General features: G+C 47.7%; 1 protein-coding gene across 2 annotated transcripts; it reads left to right on the top strand.

Annotated features, from left to right (window-relative positions):
- The first annotated feature begins 690 nt into the window (after nucleotides 1-690).
- Nucleotides 691-24,075, top strand: POLR2A (RNA polymerase II subunit A). Of its 2 annotated transcripts, XM_036033091.1 has the most exons (30): nucleotides 1,119-1,194; nucleotides 4,839-4,935; nucleotides 9,936-10,068; nucleotides 10,221-10,357; nucleotides 10,454-10,627; nucleotides 10,748-11,029; nucleotides 11,371-11,532; nucleotides 11,675-11,895; nucleotides 12,080-12,212; nucleotides 12,688-12,812; nucleotides 12,912-13,122; nucleotides 13,609-13,818; nucleotides 13,902-14,070; nucleotides 14,255-14,349; nucleotides 14,500-14,703; nucleotides 14,860-15,082; nucleotides 15,486-15,669; nucleotides 16,022-16,193; nucleotides 16,288-16,393; nucleotides 16,479-16,684; nucleotides 18,983-19,207; nucleotides 19,358-19,604; nucleotides 19,895-19,995; nucleotides 20,630-20,734; nucleotides 20,829-21,011; nucleotides 21,259-21,462; nucleotides 21,671-21,857; nucleotides 21,967-22,080; nucleotides 22,237-22,386; nucleotides 22,490-24,075. In XM_036033091.1, exons 2-30 carry the CDS (start codon nucleotides 4,858-4,860, stop codon nucleotides 23,644-23,646), a joined length of 5,898 nt encoding a protein of 1,965 aa, XP_035888984.1. In that variant the 5' UTR covers nucleotides 1,119-1,194; nucleotides 4,839-4,857; the 3' UTR covers nucleotides 23,647-24,075. The 2 variants fall into 2 exon arrangements, with proteins under 2 accessions (XP_028390225.1, XP_035888984.1); XM_028534424.2 differs by lacking the exon at nucleotides 4,839-4,935 and having other exon boundaries at nucleotides 691-1,194.
- The last annotated feature ends 1,048 nt before the right edge of the window (nucleotides 24,076-25,123 follow it).

The following is a 25,123-nucleotide window of genomic DNA, read 5'->3' as shown; positions in this document are numbered from 1 at the left end:
TGATCTCTCTCCCAGACAGCTGCCGGCCTCGTTCCGGCTGAAGTCTGGGAGAGAGATCCTTCCTTTCTTCTGAGCTGAGATCTGTTTGAGCAGCTCAAGCCGGTGATCCAGAACCTGAGTTCCGCACTGGGATTCATTAGAGGTCAGAGGATACCCAACCATTCTTGGAGACCTCTCGACTAATACCTACTTCCGGACAAGTAATTGGCCTCGCCATCTTGATTTACTCATGTATATTCAGCGATATTACTGCATATTCATGACCAAGGACGGTCCCAGCACTGCCCCCTCCGGGGACCTACTCGGGAGGACCTGACTCGCCCCGCCTTCTTCATTACCGATTCTCAGAACAGACCATTTTCCAGAGGGGGGAGAACAGTAATGACAAACTTTTGCTGAAGATGAAAACACACTCCAAACTGGAGTAAAAGCGGCCTATATTTACTCTCGATCCTCCAAACCTTGAATCTCAGTGCGGGAGTGAGCAGCTTGAGGAGGTGGAGAGATAAAACTTCCCCTCCCCTCTGTCATTTCAAAAGGTCGCTGAACCGGGGAGTCGGGAAGGGAGGAGCAACGACTGGTGCGCGCGCGTCCCGTGCAGGCCAGCGCAAGCAACCCCGTAGCGCAAGGGAGGGCGGGAAAGGAAGGGGCGGAGATGCAGGGGCGAATCTATAAAAGGCGTCATTCGGTCAGTTCGCTTCTCAGAAGCGCCGAGAGCGCGGCCGGGACGGTTGGAGAAGAAGGTGGCTCCCGGGAGAGGGAGAGACAAACTGCCGTAACCTCTGCCGTTCAGGATCCCGGTTAATTATTTATTCGCTACCCCTTTTCTTCTCCCCCCCCCAAACCTTCTCCTTCCCCCTCCTCTTTTTTTTTTCTTTCTGGGAGACGAAAAATCTCCGGAAAGGGGGAGGAAAATTCCTTTCGCTCTTTTTTTTTTCCCCGCCTCCTTCCCTCCCCCCCCCTTCCTTCCTCCCGCTTTTTCCTCCCAACTTTAGGGAAGGTCCTTCCCGGTGGCCGCCCCGACGGGGTCTGAGCGCTTAGGCGGAGGCGGCGCAGGCTTTTTGTACTGAGGTTTGCGCCTGCGCAGCGCCTGCCTCCGCGATGCACGGGGGTGGCCCCCCCTCCGGGGACAGCGCATGCCCGCTGCGCACCATCAGGAGAGTGCAGTTCGGAATTCTGAGTCCGGATGAACTGGTAAGCGGCTCTGCCCTCGCACTCTTCCTCTTTCTCGCGCAGCGCGCGGGGTTTGACGTTGGCTGCGGAAACTTGGTGCTTGTCTCTGCCTCTAGTGACAGGCAGTGGGGATGGGTTAGCAGCGCCAAGGCAATGCGGGGTCCAGCCTCGCGGCTTCCCAGAGTTAAATTTGCTAGGGTGTGAGCCTGGCCACAGGTGAAGCTGGAAAATGAGAAGAAAGGAGAGAAGGGTGCCTGGCAGCACATCGCAGATACCGACGTTAAATGGAGCCAGACGAGTCCTAGGGGCCCTTCACAAGTTTAGATAAGAAGCCGACCCCCAGATTTTCTCTCCTGCCTACAAATATTAATTGAGCACCTACCATGTGACAGACACAACAGACGCTGGAATAAAGAGCTGAACAAGGACAAGGATCCTACCTTATAGAGCACTTTCATTGGGAAGGGGCAGGGGAGACGCACTAAAACATACAAGTAAATGAACAAGATAATTTAGTAAATGGCAATTGCCTTGAATAAAGGGAAACTGTAATGCGATGGAGAGTCACTGAGGTGAAGCTGCTTTAGATGAGGTGTATCAGGGTTTGGGAAGGCCTGCCTGAGGAGATGGCATTATCTGAATTATGAGAAGCAGCTAGTCATCGAGGCCTAAGGAGTGAATGAACTTGTGTTCCAGGAGCTGAAGTAAAGCCATTGTGTTTGGGATTGGTGCATGAGAAGGAGAACATTATCCAAATGGGCTGGCTAAGCATGAGGTGGGGCAGACCAGGTGGGGTACTGTAAAAAATGACAAGGATCTGGATTTAACTTTTTTTCTTTAGGAAGCCATTGGAAATTGTAAGCAGGAGAGTGACATCAATTTTACGTTAAAAAAACACATAACAAAAACTGCTTTTGTTGCCCTGTGAGGAACCAATTGGGGAGCACTCTAAGCATGGAAGCGGGAGAGACCAGGGAGGGAGATAGTTCTAGTGGAGAGCCGTTGGTGACTTGAACTTTTGTGGAGTGAAGTGGAGGGAGCCAGTTAGCTGGAGAGAATGGAGTTTAATGGCTGTTTGTGAATGGAGACGGTTGTGCTGGAGGAGAAGGCTCAGCTCTGTGAAATTTGTGTCTGGAGTTAGAACTTCCTCAATTTACACCATAGCACAGAATAAATTCCAGATGGAATTAAGGTTTAAATCTAAAAATAAAACTATAAAGCACTCAAAAAAATACAGAAGGCTTTTGGGGGCTGATACTAGGGATAGAAACCCTTAATAGTAATGAATTAATTATAGGTACATTTTATTGAGTGCCTATGTAAAAATAAGAGACACTTCTCTCTATCAGAGACACCATGGGTAGCTAAGAAACATTTGCAATGTGACAGACAAGATTAGACTTCTTAATATACAAGGAACATTTAAATATTAGTAAGGAAGGCACACATCTATCTACTAGAAAAATGGGTAAACGATATGAGTAGGCAGTTCACAAAAGTAGTACCAATGGCCATTAAAAACATTACCCTGGCTGAGCAGTTGGTGTCTCAGTTGGTTCGAGCATTGTCCAGTACACCAAAAGGCTGAGGGTTTGATTCTCTGTCAAGGCACATTCCTAGGTTGTGGGTTTTATTCCTGGTGGGTTTTATACCCAGGGTGGGTAAGGGAGGCAGTCAGTCATTGTCTCTCTAAAATCAATAAACATATCCTCAGGTGAGGATTTAAAAACAATTCAGTTTACTAATAAAAACATGCAAATTAAAAATAATTTTTTTCCTGATGGCAAAAATATTGGGATATAGGCCCTGGGCTGGGTAGTTCAGTTGGTTAAAGTGTCATCCCCATACACCACAGTTGCAGGTTTCAATCCCTGGTCAAGTGACATAGAAGAATCAACCAGTGAATGCATGAATAATTGGAACAACAAATTGATGCCTCCCTTCCCCTCCTCCTTCCTCCCTTTCTTTCTAAGAATCAATGAATAAAGTAAAAATATATATATATATATTGGAGTATAGTCCTAGCAGATGTGGGTTAGTGGATTGAGCACTGGCCTGTGAACCAAGGGGGCACGGGTTCGATTCTGGCTCAGGGCACATGCCTGGGCTGTGGGCCAGGTCCCCAGTTAGGGGCATGCAAGGGGCAGCTAATCGGTGTCTGTCTTGCACATTGATGATTCTCTTCCTCCCTCCCTTCCCCTCCATAAAAATAAATAAATAAAATTTTTTTCCTTTTTTTTCAACTTTTTTAAAAGACTTTATTTATTTTTAGAGAGGGAAGGGAGGGAGATAGAGAGAGGGAAACATCAATTTGCGGTTGCTGGGGGCCATGGCCTGCAACCCAGGCATGTACCCTAGCTGAGAATTGAACCTGCGACACTTTGGTTCACAGCCCACGTTCAATCCACTGAGCTACGCCAGCCAGGGCTTAAATATTAGGATATAGGCATGCTTATACATTGTTGGTAAGAGGATAAATTGATATGACCTTTTTGGAGGGCAGTGACAATTTTACGAGTAGTTTAATGTGCATATTCATTTTCAAAAAACTCAATTTCTCCTCTTGAACATGCCCCTCCTCCAGTCTTGCCTTCAGCAAACAAGCAATGGCTCCAGTATTCATCCAGTTGCTTAAACCAAAAGACATCTTTGATTCTTCTCTTACAACCTTTACTCAGTCTGCTACCCTGTCATTTCTGCCTTTCAAAACATGCCTGGAATCCAGCCATTTATGCTACTGCAACCACCATGGTATACCCCACTATCATCTTTCTCAGAGTATTGCAGTTGCCCTAGCCCCAGTTCTTCCTACAGTTTGCAGAGCAGCTAGAGAGATCTTTTAATGTTGCCTTCTTCAGAGGATCCAAACCACTCACTGTGACCTATGAAATCCTGTATTTGGCCCCTGCTTAAGTGCTTCGCCATCTCATTACCAATCTTCTCTTTGCTGTTTTTTAACCACATTGATCTGCTTGTTCTTTCAACACTACAAGCTTATTACTACCTCAAGGATTTTGTTATTCACTGTTCCTGGTGCTCAGGACAGCATTGCCCAGACTTCCTCAGGTCTGCTCTTTCGCATCATCAGTCAGTTTTTTTTATCAGGTGTCATAAAAAGGGAGCTCTTCCCTGACCATCCTATTTAAATAGCACCCTCCTGCTATCTCCAACTTCATAGCCTGTCGCTGAGAGGATTAGTTTTTGTGTTGTTAATAGAATGTAAATTTCATAAGAGACTTTGTATTCAGTCTCAGCATCTCAAATAGTGCCTAGTACATAATAGGCATGTAATTAAGTTTGTGAAATAAATGAGTGAATGAAATAATTGAACAAGTACACAGATACATGTAGAAGTATTTTATTGCAACACTTTGAAAATGACGTTTTAAATTATAAGTTGCCTAAATATTAACTTACTAATAGGAATCCTATTGAATACCTCAGGGTCTATTCTTAAAATAGAACAAGACCTTCCCACTAGGTTAAATCCCAAACTGCTGAGGTAGTACAGCATACTCATGGGCCCAGTGAGAGATTCTAAATTTTCTAGAAGTGCCAGAAGCATGCCCTGGGAACTACTAGTCGAAGTAGTTCCTTTTCAACATCAGATGGCACCAAATCCCCTCCAATGATGTCATAGCGTTTTGAAACTTAGTTTTTTACAGTTGCTAAATTCTGGGCAAAATGACTGTAGAACAAGAAATAAGGGTGCAGCTGTCCAGTCAGATTCCAAGATTTCAGAAGTTGTGCAGTGCCCAGCAGGTATCATAGCTAAGTAATTGTGGTTATTTGAGAAATACTTTCATATATTTACAATGTTTTTCTCAATTTTCTCATTTATGTGTTGTATTGTTTTGTTTTGCAAATGGCTATTAAGTTGGTAGGACATAGATACTCAAGTTGTTTGGATCTAGGTACTTAGTGGATCCCTTTTGGCCTAGGGAGTGCTGTGAAAACTACTGAGACACGAGGGGTACTGTGAACTAATAAAAGTTTAGGAATCTGGATAAGTGAAAAAGTTACTGAACAGTATGCAGAATGAGGCCCTATTTATGCAAAAATGGGAACATATTTTTACTTTTAGAAATGTGAAAAGCTGTTCACAAAAATTACAGGGGTCATAGCTTGCAGTTTATATAATATAGTACACCTGTATTTTGAGATAATAACATTCCCACTTTTGGTAGGAGGATGGATGGGTAAGGGCCCTCTTGTGGAACCGATAGTATTTAAGGGTAGAATATTTTTCATATCAAGGTACTGAGGGATCTGAGAATCGGCTGCAAGACAGCTGTTGTCTTTGCTGTTAAAAGATATGTTTGGATGTTGCCTGGTAAGGGGAAGGAAGCCAGGAGCTTTGATGCTAGGGTTTTATAAAAAGCTGTACAAAGTTGGAGGAAATGGGTGCTTAATTACATTTGAAGGAGTTGACTCCTATTCACTAAAAGCAACTGTCTTCCAGGGAAAGCTTAATTCATTTATTCCGCAGCTTATTCCAATAAGGATTTAGGACAAGGGCTCAGTGAGAGATTTAAAATTTTCTTTTTAGGTGATGTAGTCTACATTGGTAAATCAGGAAATTATTCTCGTCTTCAAATTATTTATAATCTAATGAGGGATTTCCCATACAACAAATATTGTCTGAACCCTTACCATGTGCTAGTGACTGTGCGAGGTGCTAAGGATATAAAGATGAATGACACATGATCCTTGCCTTTCAAGGTTACAATCCAGTGGGAGAGACACGTGTGTAAACAAGTAATTACAGCTGGGCCGGAGACCTTGCTAGGGCGTGGATAAGGCTAGGAAGAGTCAGAGAAGACTGAAAAGGTGACATCTGAATTGGGTCTTAAAAACCGAAAAGGAGTTTACTGGAAAGGAGGTGGCATGTGAAGAAAAGGAATTTTGAGAAATCTATTGCAGTTGGAGCATAAATGGAGTGGGGAGGTTCCAATTAAGCTGAGAGCGTTGAAGCCAAGGTGTAAGGAACTTGTGTACTTGCTAAAGGCAGGGGAAAGAGATTAAATTTTTACTAACAATCTATGGCACACCTTTTGTTCTGTGACCCTAGGGGCACTTGGGACCAGCCACTCCTCAGGAGTCTTAACATTTATCATGTGGGTAGTGAGACCTAGTGTTTGGATGAATGGTTGGGGGCTAAAATAGTTTGTTTATAATTCAAAATGACAGTTTGTTTATTGAGGTGGAGGCATAGTCCAGAACATTGCTGGACAGCCCCAGGCCCTGTCTCCATGCCTGGAAGCAGAATTAGTCCTTAGAAGGTGGCTGGCTTAGTGAGCATAAACTTGGAGCAGGGGGAGGTGAAAAGTATTGAATGGGGTTTTCCATGGGTCCTTTCTAGTAACTAACTCTTTTGGCAGCCAGGTTCAGGCCTGCTTCCACTTTGTGGTATTTCTCATAGGACACAGTGCAGCTGATGAGGTTCCAACTTTGTGAATTCCGTCACCCATGAGGCCTGTCTCTGAGATTTTATCAGGTCATCTTGGATGAGCATCGTGGTTGCTCAGAACCTCTTCAGCCTTGCGTCTGTAAACCATTTTGGTTTCTGTTTGGCAGTGACCAATCAGATGCATTACGAGGGAATTACTGGTTTGACTGGCAGGAGACAGCTTTCTCTCGATATTTCCAAGTTCTTTGAGGGCACTTCTCTGCTGTGAAGGGTCCTAAGCAGTTCAGTTCAGTTTAACAAACATTTATTGGGAGCCATGGGGTCCAGGATGATAGAAAAATTCTGTCTGCCTGAAAGATGCTTAAAATCTATGGGGAGGACAGACCCCAGTAGATGATTTCATTGCATATGAGATGCATGGTGATAGAGGGGTTACAGAAGCACAGAGGGGTGCCAGTCAGTCTTGTGGGGCTGTGGAAAGGCTTTGAAGAAATAATGTCTGAGCTGAGTCTTTAAATAACAGTTTGTCCTGTGGGGAAGGGCATTCCAAGCATGTGTAAGACCCAGGGGGTACAGCACAAAGCTAGGAGATAGGGGATCCACAGGGGGCTCGGTTACTGATGTGGAAAAAGAGAGGAGAGTGAAAATGTCATGAGATCCTTTTTGTAAGTTGTCCTGCTGACTTGGGGCATCATTCTGAGGACAAGAGGGTATGAAGACTCAATTTCCATTCTAGAGGGAGCACCCTAGTTGTGTGGATGGATTGGAGAGAGACAGGTTGGTGACATATGGAATGCTCTGATGTAGACCACAAAGAAAAGGCCTGACCCAAGGCAGTGGTAGTAGGGATGGGCAAGAGGGGCAGGATTCAAGAAACATCTAGGAGGTATAAATGACCATTACTTGGTGAATGATTGGATAGTTACATCATGGGTTTAAGCAGACTAATTAAGTCATTTAAAAACAACAACAACAACAACAAAAAACCAAGATTGAGCCCTGGGTGGCGTAGCTCAGTGGATTGAGCACGGCTGCAAACCAAAGTATCGCAAGTTCAATTCCCAGTCAGGGTACATGCCTGGGTTGTAGGCCATGACCCCTAGCAACTGCACATTGATGTTTCTTTCTCTCTCTCTTTCTCCCTTCCCTCTCTAAAAATAAATAAATAAAATCTTTAAAATTTTTTTTAAAAGATTGTATTTATTTTTAGACAGAGGGGAAGGGAGAGAGAAAGGGAAAGAAACATCAATGTGTGGTTGCCTCTGGCATGCCCCCCCACTGGGGACCTGGCCCACAGCCCAAGTGTGTATACCCTGATGGGGAATCAAACTGGCAACTCTTTGGTTTGCAGGCTGGCACTCAATCCACTGAGTCACACCAGCCAGGACTTTAGTCCGTAACGTTTATATAGTTCATGAGTGATAGGGACAAAATTCCAAACCAGAAGTCTCTGGCCCCAGCTCATACTATTTCTATTGTTTTATGCCTGAGGGTTCTTAAGAAGGGGTAAGTATTGGTTTTGGGCATGAGTGCTACCATCTTAGATGGGCACTAAAGGGAAAGGAGTGATTTTTGTGGAAAAGGGGGTTTGATTTGTTAATAGGATATCTGCAGAGGGTTCAGTAGATAGTTTCATATGTGATTCCAAAATCTGGAAGAAAGGTGACGCATGGAGGTAGAAGGGTGGGCATCATCAGTATTAGGGAAAATCACAGGGTAGCATATAGGGTGCTATGAGAAGTGTGAATGAACTGAAACCTGGGAAGTAGCAGGGTTTAAGGAGCAGACCAAGGCAGAGGAGCCTGGAACCAGACTAGGAGGCAGCAGCCAGAGAGGTAGGAAGAAAGAATGGTCCCTCTGTAGTGTCTCACAGGCCAACAAGCCAGGGCTGAGGAGAATCTGTCGGGTTCAGCAGAGTGGAGCGCATCAGGAGTCATACAGATGTGGTAGTGGAAGGAGATGCGGTCTTTAGGCAAATAGCTGTGTATAAGCACTCACAATCGCTGCAGTTTGCTGATTTGAAGTTATCCATCTGTTTTTCCAGCATAATGCAGTGGAAAGAATGCACAGGCAAATCCTGGCTCTAACATTTTCTAGTTGCATGACCTTGGGCCTCTCAGATTTATAATCTGTAAAATGGAGACAGTGATGCATAGTTTACAAGTTAGTTACAAAGATAAGAATGAATCAGCTAGCACTGCCCTTAGCATCAAAAAGATGTATCCTACAGGTTAAATAATCATTTTTGCTACAGCATTGTAGAGTGGGATGAGCATGTGTTTGGGACCAGAGAGGGATGGGTTTGACTTCTGCTGGCTCCTTGAGCAAGTCACTTCATGGCCTCAGGTTTTTCATGTCTAAAGGAACAGGAACTCATCCTAGATCTGTGGTTAGGGTTAGAGAAACAAGGCACATTAAATATGGTTGGTGCCTGGCATGAAGTTGACACTCAGGTTGAAGCTTTTATTACATTCTTCTAAGTTCTTCCCAAAGTTCAGTGGATCAAAAAGCCTAGCTAATTTTAAGGTCCTTGGTTGTCAGTATATGAAAACTAAAGGTTTCCTCGACCAGCCTCTAGGCCAGGGCAGAAATTTCTTCTTTAACTCATACACACTTCTTCCATCTCAGCCTTTCTTTCACCAGATTGAGCCAGTGAGTCCTGGCCCCACCCTTCTCAGAATTCTGGCCCTTGCCTCTGCCTTCATCCCATGAGGTTTACTTCTGCTCCAAATAATTTCCACCAGCTTTTCATTCTGGCTCCTGGCTCTCCTGTCTTAGCATCAAATCTCCATCTGAACATGGAAAGTCTCAAGCTGGCCAGGCCCTTGAAGAGGAGGTGGTTACGAGGATAGGGGCAAAGAATACCTAACTTCACAGAAGGCAAGGTGCATCTTGAGGCAGGACACCAGTGCTGTTCCCGCAGGAACAGAGGCTCCTCCTACCCATGACTCAGATTCTGGGCTTGATTTCAGCTTTGGGGAAGAAACAAGGCATTGATTTTTTTTTTAATGTTTCTCAAAACAACTTTTATTTTGCTATTAAAATCCTGTGTATGTTAGCAATGTAGAATTCAATCTGGAGAGATGTCTGGTGTCTAGAGGTAGGCGACTACATGGTCTGCCCACCTTACCCCAACTCAGACAGTGACTAGGACAGGCTTTTGACTTGTGATATTCAACTTTGGTATCTCCAGAAGCATACATACACTGACACCCCCCATCACTGCCCTCACCCCAGGTTAAACTTGGTCAACTTCCTGTAAATAGTTTGTGGTTCTTTAAACGCTTAGTATGTGAAAACTGAAAACTAGGAATCCTATTTAGTTGTTATTGGCCTTTTTTTTTCCTTGCAGAAGCGAATGTCTGTAACAGAGGGTGGTATCAAGTACCCTGAGACAACCGAGGGAGGTCGCCCCAAGCTTGGGGGCCTTATGGATCCGAGGCAGGGGGTGATTGAGCGGACTGGCCGCTGCCAAACATGCGCAGGTGAGATTGGGGGGGTTGTTGGTGTGGAATCATGAAGGGGAGGAGAGAGGCTTCAGTCCTTAAAGGAAATCAGGCCTGAGGGGGGACACCTGGAGACCTGGTCTCTAAGGTGTGAAAGCTGGGAGGAAATTATTAAGTATATGTTCCCACAGGAAACATGACAGAGTGTCCTGGCCACTTTGGCCACATTGAGCTGGCCAAACCTGTGTTTCATGTGGGCTTCCTGGTGAAGACGATGAAAGTTTTGCGCTGTGTCTGCTTCTTCTGCTCCAAATTGCTTGTGGACTCTGTGAGTGGGGGATGGGCCCTGCTCTGGGGGCGGGGTGTTACATGGTGGGGGTGCAGAGGAGCATGCCCCACTAACACTGTTCTTCTGTATCTCCAGAACAACCCCAAGATCAAGGACATTTTGGCCAAGTCTAAGGGGCAGCCCAAGAAGCGACTCACACATGTCTATGACCTCTGCAAGGGCAAAAACATCTGTGAGGGTGGGGAGGAGATGGACAACAAGTTTGGTGTGGAGCAGCCTGAAGGCGATGAGGATTTGACCAAAGAAAAGGTAACAGGCTGGCAGAGACTATTGGGAGGGAGGGGTCATGAGGTGTCCCAGAGGCTGGCCTGGCGTGGAGGAGGTGGCTGGATCTCTGGATTCTAAAGGCCCCTCGCTCTCCTTGGAAAGGGCCATGGTGGCTGTGGGCGGTACCAGCCCAGGATCCGGCGCTCAGGCCTGGAGCTGTATGCAGAGTGGAAGCATGTCAACGAGGACTCTCAGGAGAAGAAGATCCTGCTGAGTCCTGAGCGAGTGCACGAGATCTTCAAACGTATCTCAGATGAGGAGTGTTTTGTGCTGGGCATGGAGCCGCGCTATGCCCGACCCGAGTGGATGATCGTCACAGTGCTGCCTGTTCCGCCTCTCTCAGTGCGACCCGCTGTTGTGATGCAGGGTTCTGCCCGCAACCAGGTCAGTGGTTTCTGGACTCTGCCTCTCAGCTGAATGGCTAAATGTCTGAAGGGAGGGAGCCCTGGGGTGGGGCGGGGTGAAGGAGCCGGTGGTGAAATGCGGTGTGCATGGATGACGGACAGATCATCGGGCTCTGAAAATACTCTACCACTTGTCAGCTGTATAACCTTTAACAAGGACCCTAAGGTGGTTAAAGTTCATGAAGATGCTTCTGTATCTGAAATGAGAGAGCAGACTTGCATCCCAGGGTGACGTGAGGGTGACAGGTGCAGTGTACTGGTACGCACATGCTGAGAGCTCAGTAGTAGCTGGATCGTGACCACACTCACTTCCTACTTCAGGATGACCTGACTCACAAACTGGCTGACATTGTGAAGATCAACAATCAGCTTCGGCGAAATGAGCAGAACGGTGCAGCAGCCCATGTCATTGCAGAGGACGTGAAGCTCCTCCAGTTCCATGTGGCCACCATGGTGGACAATGAGCTGCCTGGCTTGCCTCGAGTGAGTCAGCACACTCTGCATGCCCTGTGCACAAGAGGGACAGGGATTGGGGCAAGGGCAGGGGGCCAGCATGAGGCCTCTGAGCTCTGGACGAGGGCCAGTGCTGACTGCTGGGCTGCCCCCACCCTGTGTTTGCTCACAGGCCATGCAGAAGTCTGGGCGTCCCCTCAAGTCCCTGAAGCAGCGGTTAAAGGGCAAGGAAGGCAGGGTGCGAGGGAATCTGATGGGCAAGCGAGTGGACTTCTCAGCCCGCACTGTCATCACTCCCGACCCCAACCTCTCCATTGACCAGGTTGGCGTGCCTCGCTCCATTGCCGCCAACATGACCTTTGCAGAGATTGTCACCCCCTTCAACATTGACAGGTGTGCTCAATTCAGAAGTCCTGTCTGCAGTTGCGGGAGAGACATGAGGGGAATGGGCTTGGAGTGAATAGAAGGGAGCGTTGAAGTTTAGAAGCTGGACTCCCACTTGGGGCTTTGGGATGAGGAGTGCCAGGAATGGCTTTCTGGGAAGTATTTTTGTTTATTTCACCTCTTTCCTTCCTAGACTTCAGGAACTAGTGCGCAGGGGTAACAGCCAGTACCCAGGGGCCAAGTACATCATCCGAGACAACGGCGATCGCATTGACCTGCGTTTTCACCCCAAGCCCAGTGACCTTCACCTACAGACTGGTTATAAGGCACGTAACAGGCTGGGACCTCTCACCTGAGCAGGAAGCTGTGTAGAATGGGGACAGGCTGTGATGGGCCAGCTGAGGCTGTCCTGTTATTAGGATCCAGGCTCCCTGATTCTTTTCAAAAGACTGCTACCCTAGGGTAGCTTGTGGCTGTCAGCCACTGGCATTCCGGGTGGGGATCACATAAACCTGAGGGCAGCATGAGGGACATAGAGGGCAGGGAAGAGAGATCAGGGAGGAACAGAGCAGAGGCTTCTTGTTTAGCATCTTTTGGTTTTCTCCCCAGAATGAGAACCTTGGTGGGTACTCTCCTTAGACACCCTCAAGGCCTGGCCCAGAGAGGGTGGTTGATAAGTGTTTCAAGTGAAGCCATACCACAGTATCATACGTTTCCATCTACAAAGTATTTTAGGTCCACCATCATTTCATTCTTGGAACACCCCCTTTGCTGAGACTTTCCCACACTTCACCTCCCTAGGTGGAACGGCACATGTGCGATGGAGACATTGTTATCTTCAACCGGCAGCCAACTTTGCATAAAATGTCCATGATGGGACATCGGGTCCGCATCCTCCCCTGGTCTACTTTTCGCTTGAACCTCAGGTCAGTGCCCTGGCCGGGGGAGGCAGACTGGGGCCGGGCTGCTCCCTGAGCTTGCACTGCAGGCGTCTGCCCAGGTATGACTTCTCTCTCTCACTGCAGTGTGACAACCCCATACAATGCCGACTTTGATGGTGATGAGATGAACTTGCACCTGCCACAGTCTCTCGAGACACGGGCGGAGATCCAGGAGCTTGCCATGGTGCCACGCATGATTGTCACTCCCCAGAGCAATCGCCCTGTCATGGGCATTGTGCAGGACACGCTCACTGCAGTGCGCAAATTCACGAAGAGAGATGTCTTCCTGGAACGGGTGTGTGGTCCTAGAGAGGGAACCTGGCTTGGGCAGGCAGGGGGGCCACTGGGCAGTGAGGCCTGTGACTTTTGCCCTGTACTGAGCTGTGAGGCAGAAGCAAAGGGGGTTTGAAAAGATCAGAGGCCAAAAAATGTATATGGCTTTAGTTCTCCATTTAATTCCTCAAAATGTCATGTAATTTCAGCTGTTGTCTGGGGTAGAAAAGCTGAAAGAAAAATAAGTGGCTATGTTGAAATTCTCTTTTTTTATCTACTTCTTTTTTACTTTCACTTATTTCCCAAATTGTTGTAAGTAATGTGTATTTACTGTTTTTAAAAGTCTCATTATGACAATGAATTTTTTAATGAAAATTTCAGAAAACATTCACTTCGCATCTCTGCCTCCAGAAATCCGGCTTCCCCTTGGGCAGGGTGGTCTCTGATGTTTCCAAGCATCGGGGCCAGCAGCTCTCAGTTTCCCTTTTTCTTGCTCTCTGTCTCACAGGGCGAAGTGATGAACCTGCTGATGTTCCTGTCCACGTGGGACGGGAAGGTCCCGCAGCCAGCCATCCTGAAGCCCCGGCCCCTGTGGACAGGCAAACAGATCTTCTCCCTTATCATACCAGGTCACATCAACTGTATCCGTACCCACAGCACCCATCCCGACGATGAGGACAGTGGCCCTTATAAGCACATCTCTCCTGGGGACACTAAAGTAAGGCCTGCCTTCTGGATGTGTGGGGACAGGACTTGGACATGGAAGCCTCAGCAGGGGCTGAGTGGGTGCTTTGTCTGCAGGTGGTGGTGGAGAACGGGGAGTTGATCATGGGCATTCTGTGTAAGAAGTCTTTGGGCACATCAGCCGGCTCCCTGGTCCACATCTCTTACCTAGAGATGGGTCATGACATCACTCGCCTCTTCTATTCCAACATTCAGACTGTCATTAACAACTGGCTCCTCATCGAGGGTAAGTGTAGGGGCTCTACCAGGCCCTCCGTTTGATTCTCTCTCCCACTGTTTAGTGTTCTTTCATCCCTTTCTCTTTCCTCTTTAGATTTGGTGTTCCTCCATTCGCTCACTTGGCTGTGATTCAGTCCCACGTTTCTTGGGAGTCCAAAGAAGGTGTTGCTGATGCTTCTCCTTATCTCTAGGTCATACCATTGGCATTGGGGACTCCATTGCTGATTCTAAGACTTACCAGGACATTCAGAACACTATTAAGAAGGCCAAGCAGGATGTAATAGAGGTGAGAGAGGAGGCTGGGCAAAGACTGAGTAAGAATCTTTCATGGACTTTGAACTTAATAAGAGCAAAGAGAGTGTCAGAATTAGAGAGAAGGGGGATAAAACAGGGATTGATGTTTCACTGAGAACTCTGCCTCCTCCTTTGTACCCAGGTCATCGAGAAGGCCCATAACAATGAGCTGGAGCCCACCCCCGGGAACACTCTGCGGCAGACGTTTGAGAACCAGGTGAACCGTATTCTCAACGACGCCCGAGACAAGACTGGCTCCTCTGCTCAGAAATCTCTGTCTGAATACAACAACTTTAAGTCTATGGTTGTGTCTGGAGCTAAAGGTTCCAAGATCAACATCTCCCAGGTGGGGAGCCTTATCTTTCCAGATAGGGGGCCACACTGAAGGTTGGGAGTGGGAGGGAAGGTATGTGTTGCTGGGGGGCAGGGCAGTTGGGGAGAAATACTGGGGACTCGTTTTTAAGGCAAAGGGAGTCAGCCGTGCCCATCTTACCTGTCGCAGGTCATTGCTGTCGTCGGGCAGCAGAACGTGGAAGGTAAGCGGATCCCGTTCGGGTTCAAGCACCGGACTCTGCCACATTTCATCAAGGATGACTATGGGCCTGAGAGCCGTGGCTTTGTGGAGAACTCCTACCTGGCCGGCCTCACACCCACCGAGTTCTTTTTCCATGCCATGGGGGGCCGTGAAGGGCTCATCGACACTGCCGTCAAGACTGCTGAGACGGGTGAGGCCTTCCGACCCGGGGCCCTCCATGGGCTGGGGCCACGGTAGCACAGGCAGAGCAGCCCCTGGGAGTAGGGAGTGGGGGTTCTTGGGCCAAAGTCTTCTGTTCCCAGAGATGTAATTTTGGCCTTTGTGGAAAGAATAGAGACTAAAACTCAAGAGTTAGGCAGATGCACTTATCTGATTGTTATAGAGCATTTCAGGATGGCGGATGGAGCCTCGGGGTCTCTGCATGGGGCTGATTCCATCTGGGAGTGGACATGGCTCTTAGTGAGAGACCTCAGGGTTGAGGGGCCTATTAGCTGGCTCTTCTGAGGATCAGGTTGCTTAAGGCTCCAGAGTGCTCTTTGGCCTTTGTCATCCTCCTCTTGCCTTGGGCCCAATAGTTGATTCCCCCGCCCCAGGATATATCCAGCGGCGGCTGATCAAGTCCATGGAGTCGGTGATGGTGAAGTATGACGCCACTGTGCGGAACTCCATCAACCAGGTGGTACAGCTACGCTATGGCGAGGATGGCCTGGCAGGCGAGAGCGTGGAGTTCCAGAACCTGGCTACCCTTAAGCCTTCCAACAAGGCTTTTGAGAAGAAGTAAGGAGGTGGCAGGCGGGTAGTTGTCACTCCTGTGGCTCAGGCCAGAGTTGGAGGATTCCCCTTCCCATGTACAGCCCTTTCCTACCACCCTGACAGCAGTTGTGCTCTGGGGGAGGGTGTATGGAGGAAAGAGTTGAGACCTGTCACCACTTTGTGTCTGGTGATGGAACAAAGCCAGCTTAGAGGGCTTGGCACAGGCTTAGGTCCCACTGGCAGTCCCTGGGCCTAGATCTTCTATTTCCCTGCTCAGGATCCTTGTCTCCAAAGCCCTGTCCCTACAGAATGCACCCCTTTGCCGGAATCAGGCCCCAGAGCCACCTGGTCCTAGACTCTGCTCTGTCCTCTGCAGGTTCCGCTTTGATTATACCAATGAGAGGGCCCTGCGGCGCACTCTGCAGGAGGATCTGGTGAAGGATGTGCTGAGCAACGCACACATTCAGAATGAGCTGGAACGAGAATTTGAAAGGATGCGTGAGGACCGGGAGGTGCTCAGGGTCATCTTCCCAACTGGGGACAGCAAGGTGTGTGTGAGCAGGAAGGGCTGGGCTGGAGAAGTGCTCTTCGTATGTGACTGTCCCCAGCTTGTGATCCGTCCTCCCTTACCTCCTGCCTCAGGTTGTCCTCCCCTGTAACCTGTTGCGCATGATCTGGAATGCTCAGAAAATCTTCCATATCAACCCTCGCCTTCCCTCCGACCTGCACCCCATCAAGGTGGTAGAGGGTGAGTACCTGCTTTGAGGTGAAACTAGGGGTCAGGAGTCTGCTGGGCCATGGTCAACAAACTCTCCTCCTCATTTGCCCCCCAGGAGTCAAGGAATTGAGCAAGAAGCTGGTGATCGTGAATGGGGATGACCCACTGAGCCGGCAGGCTCAGGAGAACGCCACACTGCTCTTCAACATTCACCTTCGATCCACGCTGTGTTCCCGCCGCATGGCTGAGGAATTTCGGCTCAGTGGAGAGGCCTTCGACTGGCTGCTTGGAGAGATTGAGTCCAAGTTCAACCAAGCCATTGTGAGTGTTGTCATCACCTCAGGCTTGTTTTTCTCTTTGACCTATTGACTTCTCTGGGCTCTGGAAACAGCCCACCTCTGCCCACAATCACTTAATTATAGCTCTCATTCATTGAGAGTCTGCTGTGTACAAAGACCTGTGTTTGAGGCTTTATGCCTTCGTTCTTCAGTAGTCTTAAAGTTGATCCTGATAGGGGGGAGGTTTGTTAGCACAGTGTTGCAGAGATAGGGCTGAGCCTTGGGAGAGAGTGTGACTGTGTTTGAGTGATGGTCGTACAGGAAGTAAGTGGCATAGCTGGGATATGAAATGGAAGTGTTGTTCTTTGTTTTCTTAAAATGCTTGCGGTGTGTAGAATTCTAAGTTAATCGGAGGTAGGGAATTGCAGTAAGCAGAAAAGAGATTTATAGATACTAAAATACATTACCACTGCCTTTAAGGATTTATAGGGTAATTGAAGGTGAGAAGCATTATAATTATAGGCATGCTTCTGAATTCATTTGATCTAAATCCAGTTTCAAAAATGAAGTACTTAAAATACTTTAGAAAATACCACAAAACATGGTTGAAAGAAATTTTAAAAGATTTATATGAATGGAAAGACACTTCATGTTGATGGATTAGAAAACTTGATATATTGTTACATGGCAATAATCCCCACAGTGATCTACATTCAGGACAATTCCTATCAAATTGCAGTTGCCTTTTTTGCAGAAATGTGTAAGCTGATCTTCTAATTAATATGAAAATGTAAGGGACTCATAATAGGCAAAACTGTTTTTGAAAAGAACAAAATTGGAGGACTCATATACTTCCTGATTTCAACTTCCTACAGAGCTGCAGTAGTCGTGACAGTGTGCTAATGACATAAAGATACGTGCACAGACCAATGGAAAACGACCGAGAGTCCTCCGTGTTTATGGTCCCCTGGTTTTTGACAAGGGTGCCCAGTCAATTAAATGGCAGAAAGAATAGCCTTTTCAACAAATAGTGCTGGAACAACTGGATAACCACAAGCAAAGGAATGAAGTTGAACCCTTACCTCATACCATATACAAAATTTATCTAAAACTATATAAAGGACCTAGATATAAGATCTAAAACTATAAAAGAACTTTTAGCAGAAAACGCTGGGGTAAACCTTCATGCCCTTAGATTAGGCAATGGGTTCTTAGGTATGGCACCAAAAGCATGAGCAGCAGCAACAACAAAAATATATAATTGGGAATTCAGTCAAGATTAAAAAGTTATGTGATTCAGAGAACACCATCAAGAAAATTTAAAGAAAAAAACAATATGGGAGGGGAAATATGTGCAAATCATATATCTGATTTAAGGGCCATTAAAGGACTGTTTCAAGTCAACAGCAAAAAGAAAAAAAGAAAAAAAAAATGTTGAAGGATTTGAATAGATGTTTCCTCCAAAGAGAGAGAGAAATGACCAGTAAACACATGAAAAGATGCTCTTTATCATTAGCTATCAGGGAAATGAAAATGAAAAACCCAGGGAACTGCCATTTCATGCCCACTGGAATGGCCGAGATAAAATATAAGGAGATGAGTGTTGGCCAGGACTCGGGCAGAACTCTTGCACTGCTGGCGAGAGGGGTGCAGCCACCTTGGAAAATATGGCAGCTCTTCAAAAGTTTAAACACAGAGTTATCACATGACCCAGCAAGTCCCTTCCTGGGAATATACCCAAGAGACTTGAAAGTGTATGTTCTTACAAAATTGTGCATGCAAATGCAGCAGCATTTATAGTAGCTAATGCTGTAGAAACAACGTAAATGTTTGTCCATTGTTGAATGGATAAATCAAACTGGTATATCCATACAAGGGAATATTATCCCATAATAAAAAGTAATAGGCTATCAAACCATAAAAAGACAGTGAAGAACCTTAAATACATATGACTATGCGAAGAAAGCCAGTCTGAAAAGACCATCTATATTGTATAACTCCAATTAAAAGGTTATATTTCATGGTAAGTGATTATATGTCAATTAAAATAATGCATTGGGGAGCTTCCCATTTAGAAGACTATTACCAAATTAATACTTTAGCACACTTTTAGAAATTTTGGATTTAGGTGCAACAACGATGTGTATAAATTGAAATGCTGTCTGAGGGAAGGGGATGATCAAATATGACTGATTTTTTTTTTTCTTTAAGTCTCTGTGTTTTCCAGGTGCCTCTGTCCCATGTCCTTTAAGAGGAGAAGATAGTCCCAGCTGATTGCGTCTCGCTTTCATTTACCAGAAGAGAGGGGCTTTTTCTGATGCTCTCTTTTCTTACTCCACAGGCCCATCCTGGGGAAATGGTGGGCGCGTTGGCTGCACAGTCCCTTGGAGAACCCGCAACCCAGATGACCTTGAACACCTTCCACTATGCTGGTGTGTCTGCCAAGAACGTGACTCTGGGTGTGCCCCGACTTAAGGAGCTCATCAACATTTCTAAGAAGCCAAAGACCCCCTCACTTACTGTCTTCCTGCTGGGCCAGTCTGCTCGAGATGCTGAGAGAGCCAAGGTAGGACTTGGGGTGGATGGGCTTCCCAGCAGAAGGAAAAGGAGGGGAACACTCTTCCCTTGACTAAAAAGTTTGGGATTTCCTCTATAGGAGGATTTGAAGAGGCGTTCGGGTAGCCCAAATGTGTCATGAATTCCTCTTCTTTTCCAGGACATTCTGTGCCGTCTGGAACATACAACATTGAGGAAGGTGACTGCCAACACAGCCATCTACTATGACCCCAACCCCCAGAGCACAGTGGTGGCAGAGGATCAGGAATGGGTGAATGTCTACTATGAGATGCCTGACTTTGACGTGGCCCGAATCTCTCCCTGGCTTTTGCGAGTGGAGCTGGACCGGAAGCACATGACTGACCGGAAGCTGACAATGGAGCAGATTGCTGAAAAGATCAATGCTGGTAAGGCTGGGAGGGCCAGCCCAGCTCAGGTTTTCCTGGGATCCCCCCTCTGTCATGTCACTGCACTCTAGTCTCCAGCAAGCCACCTGCCGTCGTGACTTTTCATCCACTGGTTCTGCTCCCCCAAGGCATCTCTTCTCCACTTCCCCTCTGCATTCCCTTTTCTTCTCAGCATTTCCCCTCCCTCTATCCAGAAAAGTGCTATGAGGAGGAGGGGGGAGCTGCAGGTGAACAGCGACCGAGAAGCAAGTCCTATAGATGTGACCTTTCTCATGGCTCCTCCCCACCAGGTTTTGGTGATGATTTGAATTGCATCTTTAACGATGATAATGCAGAAAAGCTGGTGCTCCGTATCCGCATCATGAACAGTGATGAAAACAAGATGCAAGAGGTAAAGGGACCCAGGAAGAAGTAATGGCTTCCCATGTCACACATGTCAGACATAGGAACCCTTTAAATCTTGTTCATGACCAAAGAAGTTAAAATGAAAGCAACGTTGATGTGCCAGTTACAGCACCTGATATAGGAGTGGGTAATGGTGGTTAGCAATGATTTTAAAAACTTGTAGCAGTGAAATCTCTGAAATGTGAAGTAACAGTCACATAGATAAGAGACGATAGTGTTGAAGTGGGCTCATCTTCATAGCCCTGTCATTGGCTCTCTCCTCCCCTGGTGCTCCTGCGTGAGGGCAGGGACTAGAGCCGGGGGCAGGGCGGACAGAAGTTGACATGCCCTGGGTAGAGTGGTGTGAGAGCAGGTATAACAAGACTCAAGAAAATGTTTGACCTGTGACTTCACTCTTGGGCATGGCTCCTAGAAAATTGTTTAGCAGGTGTGGGTGGCTGGTGCTTTAATGTAAACTCAGAACCTACTATGGAAATGTTGGAGAATAGTTCACTGGAACTGGGGAGGGTGGAGTTTGGGGCCTTTACTTGACTGTTAATTCCCCAAAGAGGCTATATTTTGGGGTGAGCCTGGGAAGGAACCAGGAAATTCCAGGAGTGCTCACCTTACTCTTGTTGCAGGAAGAAGAGGTGGTGGACAAGATGGATGACGATGTTTTCCTGCGCTGCATTGAGTCCAACATGCTGACAGATATGACCCTGCAGGGTATCGAGCAGATCAGCAAGGTCAGCCATTCCCTCCCCAGCAACCCTCCCACCTCCCACTTCTCTCCCTCCCACCTCAGCCCCGCCCCACCTGAACTCACTGTGCCCCCTCCAGGTGTACATGCACTTGCCACAGACAGACAATAAGAAGAAGATCATAATCACAGAGGATGGGGAATTCAAGGCCTTGCAAGAGTGGATTCTGGAGACCGACGGCGTGAGCTTGATGCGGGTGCTGAGTGAGAAGGACGTGGACCCTGTGCGCACCACATCCAATGATATTGTGGAGATCTTTACGGTGAGCCCCTTGCAGCCCCACTGCCCAGCAGTCTGTCCTGGGTCTCTGGCTCAAGGCCCCTCCCTGGATGCCCTGGCAACTGTTGCATTCTCTTCTCTCCACTCAGGAGATTACCCTTGCTCAGTTTTTTATGCCTGCCACCACTTTGATTCTGGGCTTCACCAACTGCCCCTCTGGGTCTGTGTGATGGCAGGAGCTGGAAGCAGAGTACTCTGTCTTGACACTTCACCCCCAACCCTCATGTCAGGTATTGGGTATTGAAGCCGTACGGAAGGCCTTGGAGCGGGAGCTGTACCACGTCATCTCCTTTGATGGTTCCTACGTTAATTACCGGCATTTGGCTCTCTTGTGTGATACCATGACTTGTCGTGGCCACTTGATGGCTATCACGCGACATGGAGTCAACCGCCAGGATACTGGACCTCTCATGAAATGCTCCTTTGAAGAAACGGTAATGGCAGAACTTCTGAACAGGGGGGAAGGAGAGAGCTAAAGAAAGGAGTGCTGTGGGAAGCAGGGCATCCACCAAAGTGATGGATGTGGTGGGCATTAGTGCTGGTCTTGCCTCTGTTGGGTGGGTGGGCTATACGAGGGTGGAATAGCTCTGGAGTGCTGTGTGGAGGGATCTAATGGGGTCACCCCCTCTTCCGGTTGTTCAGGTGGATGTGCTCATGGAAGCAGCTGCCCATGGAGAGAGTGACCCCATGAAGGGGGTGTCTGAGAATATCATGCTGGGCCAGCTAGCTCCAGCTGGCACTGGCTGCTTTGACCTCCTACTTGATGCGGAGAAGTGCAAATATGGCATGGAGATCCCCACCAATATCCCTGGCTTGGGTGCTGCTGGACGTGAGTAGGAGTCTTAGTTGCATGCAACCTGGCTGGGTCTCCAAAGGGGAGGAAGGGTATCCGGTCCCTAGGTGCTATTATTCAGAAGTCACTGTGTGTATTTTTGCAGCCACTGGCATGTTCTTCGGCTCAGCACCCAGTCCCATGGGAGGAATTTCTCCGGCCATGACACCCTGGAATCAGGGTGCAACACCAGCCTACGGCGCCTGGTCCCCCAGTGTTGGTGAGTGACCCAGCCCAGGAAGAGAGCCCTTTAGGTGGTTCAAACGCCTTATGGAGAGTTACCATGTTGGAATACTGGAAGTCGTGGGGCTCTGGGGAAGGTGTTGGATGGGACTCCAACTCTGGTTTTAACTTAGCATTTTCTCTTACCTCACAGGGAGTGGAATGACTCCAGGGGCAGCTGGCTTCTCTCCCAGTGCTGCTTCAGATGCTAGTGGCTTCAGCCCAGGTTATTCTCCTGCCTGGTCTCCCACACCTGGCTCCCCAGGCTCACCAGGCCCCTCAAGCCCATACATCCCCTCGCCAGGTGAGCTGTCCCTGTCTATCAGTGCCAAATTAATTTCCTTCCTGATCTTTCCTTCTGGGCTAGTCTCTCCATCACTTAACTCCTTTTGCCTTCTTTCCTACAGGTGGTGCCATGTCCCCCAGCTACTCACCAACATCGCCTGCCTATGAGCCCCGCTCCCCTGGGGGCTACACGCCCCAGAGTCCCTCTTACTCCCCCACTTCACCCTCCTACTCCCCTACCTCTCCATCCTATTCTCCAACCAGTCCCAATTATAGTCCCACGTCACCCAGCTACTCCCCAACCTCCCCCAGCTACTCCCCCACCTCTCCCAGCTATTCTCCCACCTCTCCCAGTTATTCTCCCACCTCTCCCAGCTACTCTCCAACTTCCCCAAGCTACTCACCCACATCACCTAGCTACTCACCGACCTCTCCCAGCTACTCGCCAACATCTCCCAGCTACTCACCAACCTCTCCCAGTTACTCACCAACCTCTCCCAGCTATTCTCCCACCTCTCCCAGCTACTCACCAACGTCACCCAGCTATTCTCCCACCTCTCCCAGCTATTCACCAACTTCCCCAAGTTATTCACCTACCAGCCCTAACTATTCTCCAACCAGTCCCAATTACACCCCAACATCACCCAGCTATAGCCCAACATCGCCCAGCTACTCACCTACTAGTCCCAACTACACACCAACAAGCCCTAACTACAGCCCAACCTCTCCAAGCTACTCTCCAACTTCACCCAGCTACTCCCCAACCTCACCAAGCTATTCCCCTTCAAGTCCACGGTATACACCACAGTCTCCAACCTATACCCCGAGTTCTCCCAGCTACAGTCCCAGCTCGCCCAGCTACAGCCCTACCTCACCAAAGTATACCCCAACCAGCCCTTCCTACAGTCCCAGCTCACCAGAGTACACCCCAACCTCTCCCAAGTACTCACCTACCAGCCCGAAATATTCACCCACCTCCCCCAAGTACTCACCTACCAGCCCTACCTATTCACCCACCACCCCAAAATACTCACCAACGTCTCCTACTTATTCACCAACCTCTCCAGTCTATACTCCAACCTCCCCCAAGTACTCACCTACTAGCCCTACTTACTCACCCACCTCCCCCAAGTACTCACCCACCAGCCCCACCTATTCACCCACCTCCCCCAAAGGCTCTACCTACTCTCCCACTTCCCCTGGCTACTCACCCACCAGCCCCACCTATAGTCTCACCAGCCCAGCCATCAGCCCTGATGACAGTGATGAGGAGAACTGAGGACAAGCAGGCCCCAGCAGCAGCCAGCTAGGCTGAAGGGCAGCCTGGTGGTGCTTGGCAGTCCTCTCACCTCCCTCGGGGGTGCAGGCCCCCAGCCTGGTTCCTTTGTACATAGCTCCTTGTGTCAAAGTTCTCCATTGAAGTTTAGGTTGTCTCCAGTGAGGCTTTTGTCTTGTTCTCCCCTTGTGCTGTCTCAGAACCCACTCACCTGACTGTGGTGTTCTTCCTGCCCCACCCACCCAGGCCTGTCCCCAGATTGAGGATTCCTCCTTGCCTGTGGCTTGATTGGGGGTAAAGGGTATTTTAACTTAGGGTGTAGTTCCTGCTCTGGGTCATTACATCTTATCCTCAAGAACAAAGCTAAAGCTAGCTGCCTTTCTCTGTTTTATTTTTTGAAAGTTAAATAAAGTTTACTAATTTTGACCAAAAGCATCTACGTCGAGTGTTTAAATTGCTAGGCAAAAATACCCAGGCCCCTGCTTCCTGCCTGGGCTGCTGTGCCATTTTGTGGGTTTTAGTCACTCTTTGCTAAGGTGGGGAGAGCAGATGGGGTACTCACCCACTGAGCAAACACCTACTGTGTGCCAGGCATTGCTCTGTCCTGGGCTTGTGGCCAAACAGATACAACCCTTGTCCTACATTAAAGCAGTATTTTAACAGAACAGCTTTTTAATACATTTGATGATTATAATACGTAATTTGGAAAAGTGTGGGAAGATGTGGTTTCAGGAGCAGAAAAGTTACAACCCTGAACACTACCACCAGGAGGCAGGTTTTCGTTTGGTATTTTTCCTACATGTTTCTCAGGGCACTTCTAACCAGTTTTTGTTATGTCCTCGAACAAACAATGAGAAGATGATGGGTACTGGAGTATGTTTCAAAGCTGAAGTTAAAGGGTTTGGGAGCCAATTTGCTGTATTTAGTTGGGCATTTCATAATGTCTTTTATTAGCACTTAATTCAGATACCAGCTTTCTATATATCCTCTGCAAGTTATTTCTGGTTTATGTTATTTTTAATTTATTTTTTTAAACTAAAATATTTCAAAGAATAGAAAGTGATATGGCCATTTTGTCATGTTTAATTCAGATCTTAAATTGTTTTGAAGAAGATGACTTTTTTTTTAAGATTTTATTTATTTTTAGAGAGGGAAGGGAGGGAGGGAGAGAGAGAGAAACATCAATGTGCAGTTGCTGGGGGCCGTGGGCCTGCAACCCAGGTATGTGGCCTGACTGGGAATCGAACCTGTGACACTTTGGTTCACAGCCCACGCTCAATCCACTGAGCAATGCCAGCCAGGGCGAAAATGACTCTTAATAAAACAGATATACGTTTATTATAAAAGATCTCCAAACACTATAGAAAGAAATCTCCCCAAGTCCCATAGCAAGAAACTAGTATTGGTGGTTGGTAAACATAATTCCAGACATTCCTTTATCATATAGAAATATAGGAATTGTTTAATAAGAATGGGGTTG

The sequence above is a fragment of the Phyllostomus discolor genome, chromosome 8 (assembly GCF_004126475.2).
Source record: "Phyllostomus discolor isolate MPI-MPIP mPhyDis1 chromosome 8, mPhyDis1.pri.v3, whole genome shotgun sequence".
Classification (NCBI taxonomy): Eukaryota; Metazoa; Chordata; class Mammalia; order Chiroptera; family Phyllostomidae; genus Phyllostomus; species Phyllostomus discolor.
The sequence above is the reverse complement of the archived record's forward strand: the minus strand, read 5'-3'. Positions and strand labels throughout refer to the sequence as shown.